The sequence below is a fragment of the Numida meleagris genome, chromosome 1 (assembly GCF_002078875.1).
Source record: "Numida meleagris isolate 19003 breed g44 Domestic line chromosome 1, NumMel1.0, whole genome shotgun sequence".
Lineage (NCBI taxonomy): Eukaryota > Metazoa > Chordata > Aves > Galliformes > Numididae > Numida > Numida meleagris.
Window position 1 is genome coordinate 141,323,220 of NC_034409.1, and position 14,882 is coordinate 141,338,101.

Here is a 14,882-nt window from a genome sequence, read left to right on the forward strand (position 1 = left end):
CCTGTTCAGGGCCTTGTGAACAAAGCCAGGCTGAAGAAGGTGGTTTTAGGGAAGGAGCCAGAGAGTGGGAGGAGTACACCGTCACAGTCACTGTCAGATTCATAATTCAAATCTTAGTCTCCAATTTGGTTACCCCCTGCCAAATCCAGCAAACCTCATTGCCTGCAGTGAGTTAATCTCTCCATCTTCTAACTTTACATTCTGTAATGAAAGAGGTTAATATTTCTTAATTGAATAGAAGGTTTGAGCTGTACTTTCTGAGTGTTTACACAGCGCTTTGAAAGTTCTAGCTAGATATAGATACCACCTAATGTTATTTCAGTGTCTCTCTTATACCCCAAAGGAAGTAAACGATCAAACAGGAAAACTGCTGAGAGAAGGAAAAACGTCTTTTCCATCTTGAGTTTCCTGGATGCTGGAAAATGAGGGAGAGAATATCTCATATTATAGACAGTGGTTAATGAAGAAGGCAAGTGTGAAAGAAGTGTATTCAGCCAGGGTGATTTTCATTAGTGAGAGAAGAAAGAGCAAATTTTGAAGATGTAAACCTTTAGAAAATTGTCACCCTTTTTTCAAGATGAATGTCATGCATTTTGCTTCTGTAACTCCTCTGTAATTTCCCAGCTTGCTCTCTTTGCTTCTTTAACACAGTCTCTTTTTAAAATTAAGAAAAATTACCAATTCTTGACTGAGCTTGAATTTCCTTTTTACTTGTTTTAATGTTCAAGTTCCATCACCTTTTTTTTAACCTCTTTCAGTTGTCTTACTACTTTGTAAATTTTAGAAAAATTGAGGTAGCAATTTTCAAACAAAAGACCTTTGAACTTCGGTTTCTTTCTTAGATCTCTTAAAATCTTCAGACAGCTCCTCTGTGTTCACAGCTTCACATTTGGAAAAAATTCTCTTCATCTGTTCCTTGGTTGGATTTATTTCATGCCATTCTACATGTCTGTGTTAGGACTTCAGAAAATTTCATGAGGTGTACACTTTAAGAAGCAATATGAGAAAAAAAAAAGGAATTTATAAAGGAAGTCTTATCTAAATTAAACACTAGGGTATTTAACAATGAATTTTCAGACTGAGCATACAACTTTTGAAAATTTAGGTGTCAGATTTTACAATCATATGAATAAGACAAGTTTCCAACTATTTATAATGGAAGCTGAATAAAGAATTTGAAAAGTTTTTGGGCAGAGTAGATGTAATTCCTTAGAGGAATAGTAGATATGTGATGTGTCACAGTTGATTTTCATTACAGTATCAAAATTGTTCTTCCAAATAATAAACTACTCTTACGGTCATTTTTAAGTGTTTGTGTTAGCAGAACATTTTCAAAACGTCAGATTACAATTTCTATAAATTTTACTTTAAATGTAAAAATTCATTTCAGTTCTGTCTTATTCACAGTTGACCAGTGAGCAAATAAGTTTCATGCAATCACAGACATTTTTAAAAATAATGTAAAGATAAATAAAATACCATGTTTGTTTGTTTGTTTTGTAAATACGATAGAGACATTTATTTTTGCCATACAAAACCTTGATAGACTTTATGACTTAGAAAGTCTTAGTTGAACTCAGTATTTTGACCACATCTTTCTTTCTTATATATTCATCCAGGTTGCTTTTACAGTTCTGTTTGATTTAGAAGCTCTCCTGAAGATCTGGTGTTTGGGTTTCACAGGATACATTAGCTCATCTCTTCACAAGTTTGAGTTGCTACTTGTAATTGGAACCACTCTTCACATTTATCCAGATCTCTATCACTCTCAGTTTACATATTTTCAGGTATGTACAGCTTTTTTTCACATTTTACCCTTATGCCAATTTAAAATATTACCCATCAAGAGGAATACATATTTCAGTCTCATTTACTTCTATTGTCATACCACCAGTGTTTTCACAATATGGACTCCTTTTGAGAATATCTTTAAAATAACAAGTAAATCTGTTCTTAACTATGTTTCTTGGGTAAATTTGCAGAACTAGGATTATTTCTAACTTTTACATACATCTGCCTACTGGCACGTTCCTCTAAAAGCCACCACTGCTTTTCCGGCTTCTGTCTCTGAGATCTCAGTGCACTTTCTGTTGCTCCTCCAAATCTTGACATCTGTGGCAGTCACATCCCTAACTGAGAAGAACTGCAGTTGTTGTGGGTCTTCTGAAGACATTTAAACAGAACCAGCTTAAGGGTTCTCTTACAGCTCTCCAACTATTCCCAGTCCAGAGGGAAAGCGTGTTTCTTGAGGCTATTCCTACATGTTAACTTTGGGGAAGGACAGGAAAGAGAGACCAGGAAAGACTAATTAGTTTAAACTTCTGATTATTCCTTTGTCAGCTAGTCCAACTAGTTCCCTGTTCAGCTTTCTCGAAGTGCCTAGGGTTACTCTAGCTGTGGAATAAAGTGTTGACATTCATTACAATGTGCTATATTCTACAGCGAATTTCTTTAAAAAAAAAAAAAAAACATATCTGGCCATTATTCAGCAGTGGATTGTCATGGTGAATAATTATAAGTAAATAAAAATAACAAGTATCCTGACAGAATGCTGTTCATGTATGTGATTAACTACAGTGACACACAGTAATCAAGTAAGTACAGTGGGGGTGGCACTCTCCCCAGGTGTGTGTTGTAACATGATGTTTTTTTCAGACTTTTGCAAATCGCATCTTGTATTTTTTCTAAATGGTTCTACAAACCTGCTCAAGAAAGATTTCAGAATATCATATTCTATTTTGTTTTTGCTTGGTACCATTTGAAGGCTTTTACATGGTTATACGTTTGATTTTGCCGTCCAAATGTGTAAAAATTGTTATTCAACATGGCATGATATACCTGATAGGCATAAAAGGGTGCTCTGTCAAGAGCATGCCATTGCACTCCTGTGTCAAAAGTACACAAGAAACTTAATTGGGAGCTCTTATTTGCAGCAGTTAGAATCATAGTTAACACATTAGTACATAATTACTAGAGCAGAGCCCACTGACATCTGATGATTTCGTTCTAGGAATTATAAATTACAGGCATGTTGGACTAAATAGGTAATATTATCAATAACTCATAGGATTGAAAGTATAATTAAAATGTAGCCAGATGCTGATAATAAAATGAGTTGTTTATTTTCTGTGAATATAAGAAATTTCCTTTTTTTGTGTTTTTTTTAAGTGCTTGCTTTTCTGACAAAATATAAGGATATAATTTTCATAAAAACATATGTGTATAGGAGACATGTATTTTACAGGGAAAAACACCTGCTACACTGAAAGATTTGAGCAATCTTTTGCTGTCTAGATCCCCAAAGAGGCAGAAGACAGTAAGGTTGGAACAACACTTCACCTTTGATGTCAGTATGTAAGAGAGGTGCACACCATACACCCCAGCAAGTAAGCTTCTTGGCAAGCAAAAAACACATTTTCAAATCAAGGTCCAAAAGTCTTTCACATGAATACACGTTGATGTTTGGCAGATTTCCAGGTCTTTCGATATTAATGATGACAGATTAAATGTGTTCCTTGTCATCCAGCAAAACAGGTTACTGAAAACAGAAGTCATTTGACATGTTCCAGGAAAATATTATAAAAATATTATTATTATTATTATATTTTTTTAATTTTATCATAAAAATACAAAGAAAATATTATTTTCTTTGTCCAGTTTTGCTTAGCAGGTATTTCACTCTCATTGTTCATTGGTCTCATTGGTTCATTGGTAATTACCTTTTGCCAACACATTGTTTGTTCTTCCCCACAATGGCTACTGCTCACTTTCCTATCTGTCTTTCATTATATCATAATATATATATTTATACATATCTCTCATATGTATGAATATCTCTCATATATTCATACACATCTCTCATTATATGTTCATTCAAAACACTTTGCAAAGTCCTCTGTGAAAGAAAACATCTGTAATCTACATCAGAGCACCATTCCCTAATCTATAGAATATCTAATCTGTAGAGAAATAACAGAATTTGCATAGTACTGCAGAGATTTCTAATAAACTGGAATGGAGAGATTTAAACAGAATTGAATTGCAGAGATGGTATTTGTGGTTGGAGAAATATCGCTGAGTCATTTGTTAATACATTTCATCAATTTTAGGAGATGCAGCTATTATTTTGACAGAGCTGTGATTTCCCTTTTGCCGTTTTCATTTTTATTTGTTTTTTAATGTATTTTTAAATTTAATCCAGATTGAGCACCGTCTACATCTTTCAAATTTAATACAGTTTGCCATCCAATTACATGGAATGTATAAATGTTCATTACAGTGTACTTTTGCTTGATTTAATTTGCCACCTAATGAAAATAAATGAAAAAGAAAAAGACCAATAAGATTAGCGTGTTGCTTAAAGGTCAATTAAAGTTCCCCAAAGGAAGGTGAAAAAAAGTAAGGCAGTTAGTAAAGTTCAACCAAAACACAATTCAGATTACAAACCAGCATGCAATCTTTGCTATACTGCAATCGGTGTTGGCACTGGCATTCATGTACGTGTACACATCGAGTAGATGTCTAAGTAAGAAGGCACCACATTTAAATGTTTGTAGTACTTAGAAATCTCACTGATCTTTCTGGCTGTCACTCTCTTGGCAACCAGTTTTATGTACTCAGGTTACTTGCAATATGAATTGTGATAGAAAGGACTTTACCTCACTTTATGCAAATGATGTGGAAGTTAAGCTGTCTCATGTAACCTCTCAGCCCCAGGGCCCTTTTTAAGCACTGAAGAAATTGAAGGCACTTCCCATCTCGCTAGGGGTCTGGTTTGTTTGGAATAAGTTGCTCTCTAGTGTTGACTTTCTGTGTCCCCTTTGACAGCTGAGCCTACTGTGAACTCTGCCAGACAGTATAGCATATTCTGGGTACCTGATAGATGAATACCCAGGTGCATGTAGCATCAGCCTATAATTTCACTGTAATTCCTACCTTTCAGTTTCAGTACAATTTTTGTGGAAATATAGGCTATACCTTGGGCTGGAGAGTCTTTTTCTTTGTAAGAACTGCAGAATTAGATTTGACCCATATCCTCCTGTCAGTTGTCTCCTGTGCCTACTGAGGATGCCACTGCCTCTTGTTGATACTAATGTTCATGTTAGTGTTTTTGTCACCATCAGTGGCTGGAGTAGGAGGATCAGAGCCTTCACCAACTTTTCAAAAATAGATTCAACAGTGAGTGGGTCAGGAGTTCCGTACACAATCACAGTTCTGCTGCCATTGCTAATGCTGAGACACATAAAATACATCAAATTCTTCAATGGCACCAAATGCCATTTTCTCTGATACTGAGAAATGCCACCCAAAATTTCCCTTGTTGTGTACAGTATGAAATAACAACGTTTATTACCAAACTTGCTAGGTTATACTTGACACAATGTCAAGCAATTTTACCTTGGATTGCTGAAATAGAAAGATGAACTGTGGAAGGAGATTTGGCCATTTGAAGTGCAAATACATAACCTGCTGTAACAAACAACACAGAATCGCAGAAGAGTTAGGTTAGAAGTGGCCTTTTGAAGTCATCTCATTCAGCCTGCTGCTCAAAGCAGAGCTTTCTTCAAAGATTGTTCAGGATCTTGTCCATTTAAAATGTGTACATTTTTAACAGTGATGATAATCAAACTTTGGAACAATTTACTTATGCTGCAATCAATTCTCAGTTGTTAAATCGAGACTGTTGTGTTTTGTCCTCTGCTGGAGGCCATTCTTGTATGTTTGGAGTGGCTATGAACCTTCACTGGTCTGTAATTCCTCATTACATTCAGACTCACTATTATATGTTTTGTGTGTTTCTCTTCCTTTGTTTACCCTAAAAACTGCTTTTCTCCCTTGCAATTCTGTGATGACCATGGGTCACAGGTGAATTGATAGCCTTGGGGTCTTCAGTATCCTCCTATGCCTGTACTCAATAAATATGCTGTCATACCTTGCCTTGATACTACATTTTTTGAAAGGGCTGTAGATAGCTTTATCTATGCAAAATTGCTTCGTTTTATTAATCTATGTGAGATCAAAAGAAATATGTAACAATAAGCATTGCAGAATACAATTTTCCAAGGCTAAGCAGAATTTAAATATGTTAATAGTTACCTGGTCATTAAATAATAACTGTTACTAGCTAAAACAAACCTCTAGGCAGGTCAAGATAAGTACAGTGCCTGATGGGTTCCATGGCTTATGTTCTTAACCTAACAAACAGCTTGTGGTCTGCTGCACCTTTGATAACCAAATATTTACTGTCTTACAAGGCTACAGGTTCCTTTTTTTATCTTGAAGTCTGACAAATTTTTAATTAACATACTAATCAAATAATTAATGCAGTTGTATTTTCTCTTTCTTTGCAGGTTCTTAGAGTAGTTCGGCTTATAAAGATCTCTCCTGCTTTGGAGGATTTTGTGTACAAGATCTTTGGACCAGGAAAAAAACTTGGGAGTTTGGTTGTATTTACTGCCAGCCTTCTGATTGTAATGTCAGCAATTAGTTTACAGATGTTTTGCTTTGTGGAAGAGCTGGATAGATTTACAACCTTTCCACGGGCAAGTATAACCAGCAGTGATACCTCCTTGTGTGCTATTATTTTCTCATCATTAAAATGTCATATTCATTGTTATATGACAATGTTCTTATTCTTCTAAGAACCATGGAGCAGAATCAACTTATGCAGAGATTTAAAAATATGTATTTTCTGGGTGTAATAGTCTTCCACTAATCCTTCAGTTGTGAAGTTTGTAGTTCTATTTCTGTTACAGGAATATGGAAAATATTGTATTTGTGCACACCGATAAGCATGTGGCTTAACAGCAGTCTAGCATGCTACAGAAAAAAGACCCATATACACAACCATGGAAATTATCCACAAAATTTATATAAATTTTATACACATGATTTATGTCTTCATATTGTCAAGTGGTTGATCTTGATTAGTACAGGAATGCTTCCTTTACACAGGGTTATAAAATCTGTCTGCATTGACAGAATAAGTGTCTGCCTTATGGGCATTAAGTTAATTCAGAATAGAATGCTGAAAATCAGTGGAAATTGGAGCTAATGTGTTTATTGAAGCACACTGTTCTGAATGAAATATGGACATTTATTTAATAATGTATTAAACTGAGTGTACATGGATTGGTTTCAGTCATAATTTATTTGATTCTGTCACTCCAGTTTGGTTATCCAATGTATCTATTTTAGTGAAAGTGCTTTGGTAGGAACAATTAAATAACAACGAACAAGGCAGCCTCAAGGGTCATGCATTTAGCAAACAAAATAATGAGACAACAGTTTGGCCTGGATTTGATGCATGGGACACTAGCCATCAAATGTAAGACAACAAATACCTACTCATAAGGAATAAAAATAATGCCGTGCTTGCTATATTAGAAAATGTACTTACAAAAATAGATCATAAAGAATTCAGTGTAGTTCATTTTTGAAATGCTGAAGAAAGCAAAAAGAGGATAATATAACTTAAACTTTACTTAAAAAATCAGTGTGTCTGCCTCTAAATTGAATGATACTGCTACCCTATTTTGTGCCCAAGTCCCATGTATAACTTCTGGTTAAAAAAAAAATTGAACTACAAAAGCTTGAAATCAACAGTGAAGTTTAGTTTCAGAATTAATTTGTTATTTATGCAAAATGGCAGTGATAGTCTTGATGGAATTATTGTAGTATAATTAAAACAAGAGACACTCACGAGAACCTGAATGTTTTTAACTGAACTAATTGGTATAAATAACTGAAAAAGATTGATTTGCAGTAAAACATTGCTGAGATATATCAAGATGTTAGGAAATTTTTTAATGATTTTGAACATTCAATCTAAGGCTTTAATAAGAACTTTTACCATGTTGAATTTTTGAAGATACATGTATATGCTAAAATACAAGGCTGAGAAAATATTTTCTCCAGTAAATTTTAGTTGTTTTTTTTTAAATAGAAAGTATTGAAAGTTGTTTTCTATTTTCTGTTTGTTTTCTGGGGGGGGAAATGCAAGGCCCATTACCAATAATAAGGGACTGTTCCAGTATTCAATTCCAGTGAATTGAAATATTTCTTACAGCTTCTGTATCATAGAGTACAGTAGTGTTTACTTGTTTTTTACTTATCTTTACTTTTATACTTATTCAGTTAGTCATAAATGGTTCAGAAGTATATTCTGCAGTATGTGGTTCATTTTCTTAATTTTCTAATGAAGCAGCTTATAATAGTTTCATAGAGTCAGTGCAAATTTTATACTTAAAATATTTTGTTTGACAGTGTCCCTCTAATATCTGCTCTCAATAAAGACCACAGAATCCTTTTGTAATAAGATAGAGATAAGATATGCAATTCTGGGTTTGCCTGGAATGCTTTCTTTTCATAATGTGACTGATGAAATACTTGTATCAATGTATAATGTAGAAGATATGAGGTCTGCATAGCAGAAATTGCTATTTCAAATTTTTAAGAGCTTTCCCCCAAATAAGAGCGAACCCCAAATGGCAGCACTGTTGCTATGAGCTTCTTTCAGTTCTGAATACACAGAGGACAAGTACATTAATAAAGTGGTGACTATAGAGGTAAAATTTTCAGTTTTTACACTGAAGTGCCTTCTACAGTGAAACAGACAAAACATAAAATGATTCTGATGCCAGAAGTGCTTTATAAGAAGGCACAGTATGGGTTTGGGAACAAGAAGACCTCCTCCTTTCACTAATGTCTATAAATTGCATGTTTTCACATGGTTTCCTGACAACAGTCAATAGGCACAAACTCAATGTTGCTATGGTTACAAATTTCACTGTTCTTTTGCCCATTGCAACTTTCCAATTGGACTGGCTTTCTCTCTAATACCAAATATAAAAATATTAATGTTTGCTATCCGGTTTTTAACCATTCTGCCATCTCTATTTTTGCATGTCTTCTTTGGCTGCACACATTGAGCCATAAGTTAAAAATTGGGTAATTCAGTGTAGGGGCAAAATGGATAAAAATCAGAGGGGGGGTTCTGTGCAATTGTGGCAGTGTAAGATGGCTGCTTGGAAATTTAAACATTCATTGTATGGAAAACAACATGTGTTTTTAGTGTCTCTGACTTCCATGCCCCAGATTCTGTTGAGGTTTGAGGCCATGTATTTGACTACTTACTGTCTCCAGCACATTACAAAGCCAGGAACATCACTATTCTCTTAAATGTATCCACAGAAAAAAAATGAAAAAATGAAATCTAGGCCCAGATGATCTCAAGAGCAACAACAATCCCATGGTCATCAGCAAAACCAGGACTTGGCTCCTAGTCTTGAGAATGGAGGAAGCTCCAGTTGTGACCATTTAGTTCAAAATAATCACTATCCCTTTAAAAAGCTGCACCATGTAGTCCTAATTTTGTAATGCAATTACAGTCTCAGTGCTGCTGGCATTTTTACAGAGCTTCTCGTAGAGCTTCTCACAGTGTGTCATGGAGCACACATTACTGTGTCAGGAGAAAAAGAAAAGTTCAAGACTGGTAGAAAGCAACGCAACCATTGCACAGCACTGGCCTAAATCTTGCTAACTTCATTTGCAGAAGTAATCTCACTGAGGGCAGGGAAGCTTGCTTGAATAAATGAATTTGGGAACTACTTACCAAATTCCTCAGGGATTTGGCCAAAATATTATATGGACAAGCAGCACTTAAAAGGCAAGTACATTAAAACTGAAAGTAGTTCTTGGAGTGGCATGGTCCTGTAATAGACCTGCAGGCTATCAGAACTGGCACTTCTGTTTGTACATCCACCATACGTTTGCCAATCTTCTACTAAAAATAAAAACGTGGTTTGACTTCCATCATCAAAACAGCTAATTAAGTAATAGGACATGAATACTAAAAGAAATTGACAGTCTTTTCTATAACGTAAATTAATTCAGAAAGTCACCATTTGCATAAATCTCTAAGTCTCATCTTCACAGATGTTGATTCTGTCAGCTAGATAGCTGCATTTCAAATTCATTTTAATATAAACAGTGGGAAGCGCACCTTTTAGCTAAAAATAACTTGCTCTGAAGGAGATTGACGGATGCAAAACAAACTCATTGTACACTGCTGTGTTCTCTTAAAACTAATGTTCTGTCATATACTGGACTTAATGTGATAATAAAATAATTAAATGGTATTGGAAGGCCATTTGAAATACCTGTATGCTTTGTGGACAACTGATTTAAATAGCTGATTAGATTTTTATGCTGTTAAAAGTGTGTCTTTTCCAAATTAATTTAGTGCTTGTACTAATAAAGGGTCCACAACACAGTATTAGTTTATCTTTGGATCTGAAGATAGATTTGAAATACATATTTTTAGAAAAAATATTTTGATGTGATTCAGTATGAAGAATACTGCACTGGTTCAATTAGCCATTCACCCAGGTGTTTTTAAAGCCAGAAGTGGGTGGTATAACTTAATGTAATTAATCGCCTACATTATATTTCAGGAAAGGGAGTCCCACCCATTAGGTAAGGCCACCACTGCCTCCAGAGGTGCTATACAATTCTAGAGATGCTCTTCAATTGCCTACTTTAGCTTTATCTTCACCTGATAAGAGGAGGCTGAGAACTGGTACTGTGTACTGATGAGGTCGTCATCTTAGAATCATAGAATGGCTTGGGTTGGAAGAGACTCAAAGGTCATATAGTTTCAACCTACCTGCCACAGGCAGAGTTGCAAATCACTAAAACAGGCACTAGATGAGGTTGCCCAGGACCCCATCCAAACTGACCTTGGCAGCCTCAGGAGATGGGGCTCCCACAGCTTCTCTGGGCAACCTGTGCCAATGCTTCACCACCCTGCCAGTGAAAAATTTCCACCTCTTTTAATTTAAAAGCATTCCCCCTTGTCCTATCACTATTGAACCATGTAAAATGTCTTTTTCTCTCATGTTCATAAGCTCTCTTTAAGTACTGGAAGGCTGCAATGAGGTCTCCTCTGAGACTGATGAGGCATGATCTGCCTTTGGTGAAGCCATACTGGCTGTAGCAGATCAAGTTCTCATCCCTTATGTGCCTTAACGTGTCTTCGGGGAGGATCTGTTCCATGGTCTTCCCAGGCACAGATGTGAGGCTCACCAGCCTATAGTTGCCCAGGTCTTCCTTCTTGAAACTAGGAGTAATGTTTCCCTTTTTCCAGTCACCAGGACTTTGCCTGACAGGCATGACTTTTCTTATTAAAAAATGGCAGTAGATGGAACAGGATGTAGCTTGTCTTCTGCTTCACACCATTTAATCCTTCCATTTTGATCTGTGGCTTATGTATGGGGTTTCAGACATATGGATGCTAGGGCTCATCTGGATTCAGACATTCCTATCACCAAAGACAATTGGTTGAAACATTTCCCTTATTCCTTCCGTTTTTGACATTCATTCCTTGTCTGAAGGGATTTGAAAATTTTACACAAACATTTGCAAAATGAATGTTGTTGACAAAATACATTGAGGAAGAATAACTGAACAGATGGAAGAACTGGGACCTTGTTTTGCATTGGTTAGTCTCATCAGTGGGATGCCTAGAGTGCTTCTGCTATTAAGATAACTTAAGTATTTGGTCTCATTTCATCTTACATTTTATTATAGGCATTTTTATAGAGATGTAACACTGAAATGTGTGCAAAACCAAAAAATTACTGTGCAGTGTTTTATTGTAAACAATAAGCTGTGATGATCAGGTTATTTTTCCCATTGTGTTATCCCAGGAGGAAACCAAAAAGCTTTTCATATGGAATAATGGAGCTTGAACTATGTTTACAAGTGCAATCAAATGTTAGGTTATTTATTCCTGCTATTGCTCTGAAATAACCTTTCACCTGACTTCAAAATTTGTAGAATCATAGAATCATAGAATTAGCTAGGTTGGAAAAGACCTACAAGATCACCTGGTCCAACCATCCACCTACCACCAATAACCCCACTAAACCATGTGTCTCAACGCTATATCTAAACGTTTCATAGAAATTGAAATGTTCAGCTCTGTTAAATCAACTTGAGTAACATTTGTATGAAACAATTTGTGAATTATTAATATGTATGTGCTTTTTTTTCTTGCAGGCATTCATGTCAATGTTTCAGATTCTCACACAGGAAGGATGGGTAGATGTCATGGATCAGACGCTGAATGCTGTAGGACATATGTGGGCACCAGTAGTTGCCATTTATTTTATACTGTATCATCTTTTTGCTACACTGGTAAGTTTAGGCTTGCAAATGCATTGTGCTTTTCTTTGTTTTGAATTAATTACATACTTCTTGTATTATCTGTTTTTTTCTTCTAGTTAGAACTGATTGTGCTGCTCATATTCAGTATAAGGGGCTTTCGATTTATTTCTTTGATGTGGCAGAATTCACCCTTCAGCCATGTGGCATTAAGTGGGGAGCTTTTGTTCTGTTGTGTGTTGTTCTTCCTAAGATCCCAGTCATACTGGTAGGCTAACAGTATAATTGTTGACTCTCTTGTGCCTTCACAGTTCTGGTGATTACAGAGTGAAGCAAGTGTCTGTATTTATCACATAGACAGTGGTCTTATCAATTGCAACTGCATTCTCTTTGCATTAATAATTAAAGTCAGAAGTGTTAAGCCTTAGGATGCAAACTCTTAACAATAAAACAGTGCTTTCCTGTTGCCTGATGCAAAATCAATGCATCAAAAATATGTGATATAGTATAGTAGGCAATAAAAGGATGAGAATTAATAAAGCAGTTCCTGAATGTGTATGGAAAGTTGGATTATATCTCATAAAAGATGTTTTTCCTGTATGCATTTCAAATGAGATGATTACGTTTTTCTATAGAGAAAATGGTAAGGAAAGCAGCCTTTTGGAAATCCTATATCAATAATGGCTTGGTAATGTATTTTGAATACAGAGAAAATACCACAGTCAGGGGAATAACCATTTTATCCACCCTTAATTCACTACTACTTTTGTTCATTTTGTATTTTGCATTCATTGCAGTTTTTGACACACTTATTCATATTTTCATTTTCTTCATTCCATTTATTATGCTGTTACCTGCTTCTTAAGATACTAATAACATTTATACAATCTACAATCTCCATCAGTTTCCAGCTGCTTTTTTTTTTTTTTTTACTTTATTATGTGTCCTACTTCACTTATAATTGACTGACTGATCAGTCTGTAATTGTGGGTGCAGTAGATTTCTTCACATTTGTTGAAATCCTGACCACTTCATAAACGACAGTAAAGGGCATTTGATTTTCTTATAGCTGCTTAACTGTATTAAAATATAAGGTGAGCAAAGGTGCATTGCCGCCAGTTATACAGAATTTCTACTGGTAAGTCTAGAAAAGCAAATTCATATGCTAGAGAGATCTTTCATAGAGTCATAGAATGGCCTGGGTTGAAAAGGACATCAAAGATCATCGAGTTTCAACTCCCCTGGCCATGGGCAGGGTCACCAACCACTAGACCAGGCTGCCCAGAGCCACAACCAGACTGGCCTTGAATGCCTCCAGTGATGGGGCATCCACAACCTCTCTGGGCAACCTGTTCCAGTGCATCACTACCCTCCGAGTGAAAAACTTCCTCCTAATATCTAATCTAAATCTCCCCTGTCTTAGTTTAAAACCATCCCCCCTTGTCCTATCACTATCAACCCATGTAAACAGTCATACCCCCCTCCTGTTTATACGCTCCCTTCAAGTATTGGAAGGCCACAATGAGGTCTCCCCAGAGCCTCCTCTTCTCCAAACTGAACAAGCCCAGTTCCATCAACCTTTCTTCACTGGAGAGGTGCTCCAGCCCTCTGATCATCTTGCTGGCCCTCCTCTGGATCCGTTCCAAGAGCTCCACGTCTTTCTTGTGCTGGGGGCCCCCCATGGGGCCTCACAAGAGCTGAGTAGAGGGGGAGAATCACCTCCCTCTCCCTGCTGGCCACTCCTCTTTCAATGCAGCCCAGAACACAGTTGGCCTTCCGGGCTGCCAGTGCACTCTGCTGGCTCATGTCCAGCTTCTTGTCCACCACGACCCCGACGTCCTTCTCCGCAGGGCTGCTCTGAAGGAGTTCTTCCCCTAGTCTGTATAAATACCTGGGATTGCCCCTGCCCAAGTGCAACACCTTTAAAACTCCTTAGGAAGTGGGAATAAAAAGCAAAAAAGAAATGCATTTTGGTCATGAATTGGGTACTGATTTGAGAATTTTTACCAACGTGAAATGGAATCCATTTTTTTCCTCTTTGATTGATGAACATTGACCAAATCCATGAAGTAGTGCCAGGTAGCCTCTGTGCTAAAAATTCTCAACTTAGTTGAAAAGTAAGTTAATTGTAAGAGATTTCTGGTTTTCTGCTTTATGCTTTCAGAAAGAGTTATCTGGTCTGCTTACTGAAGCTACTTATTTTGCTAGTTTCCAAGTCACCTGTCTGTACACTGTCCTCAGCCCTTTTCCAGGGCATTTGCATTTTAAGTATATAGCCCTCGCTTTGCTTCCTAAGTCTACGCATTTCTTCTGATTTGTCTATGCAAATTCTATATGGATGAAGGAGATCTTCTAAGAGAGCTTTGCAAAACTACCTGGTCTTATGAAGTTGTTAGCTTCAGTTCTAAATTTTTCCTCAGACTTTGGAAGTGAAAAGCTTCCAAGGACAGAACTGTCTGAAGACAAAAGAAGCTTAAAGAGAGAAAGAAGCTTGGAATTGGTAAAGGAGCATGGAAACAGTTGCGCTGCTCCTAAAACCAGAAAGAAGACATTTAAGAATAAACAGCTGTAAGTGAAAAAAAAAAAAAAAAGAAAAAAAAAATGAAGTCAAATGGAGAAATGACTTTCAATAGCCAGAAGAAGGGGGTGGTTTAGAATTGAGAAGTGATAATTGCAGGCGTTTGGCAAAGCAAACTGTAGAGTTTTGGAATGAAATG

General features: G+C 36.4%; 1 protein-coding gene across 10 annotated transcripts in view; it reads left to right on the plus strand.

The window, feature by feature from the left end:
* Positions 1-14,882, plus strand: part of NALCN (sodium leak channel, non-selective) — a 219,176-nt gene that overhangs the window by 124,702 nt on the left and 79,592 nt on the right. For all 10 annotated transcript variants that reach the window (XR_002444045.1, XR_002444050.1, XM_021415912.1 and 7 more), the window contains 3 exons: positions 1,620-1,787; positions 6,351-6,542; positions 12,061-12,198. Coding sequence is in view for 8 of the 10 variants with exons in the window: in XM_021415912.1 (XP_021271587.1) it covers positions 1,620-1,787; positions 6,351-6,542; positions 12,061-12,198 (498 nt within the window). In the remaining 2 variants the exon portion in view is untranslated. The remainder of the gene's footprint in view (positions 1-1,619; positions 1,788-6,350; positions 6,543-12,060; positions 12,199-14,882) is intronic.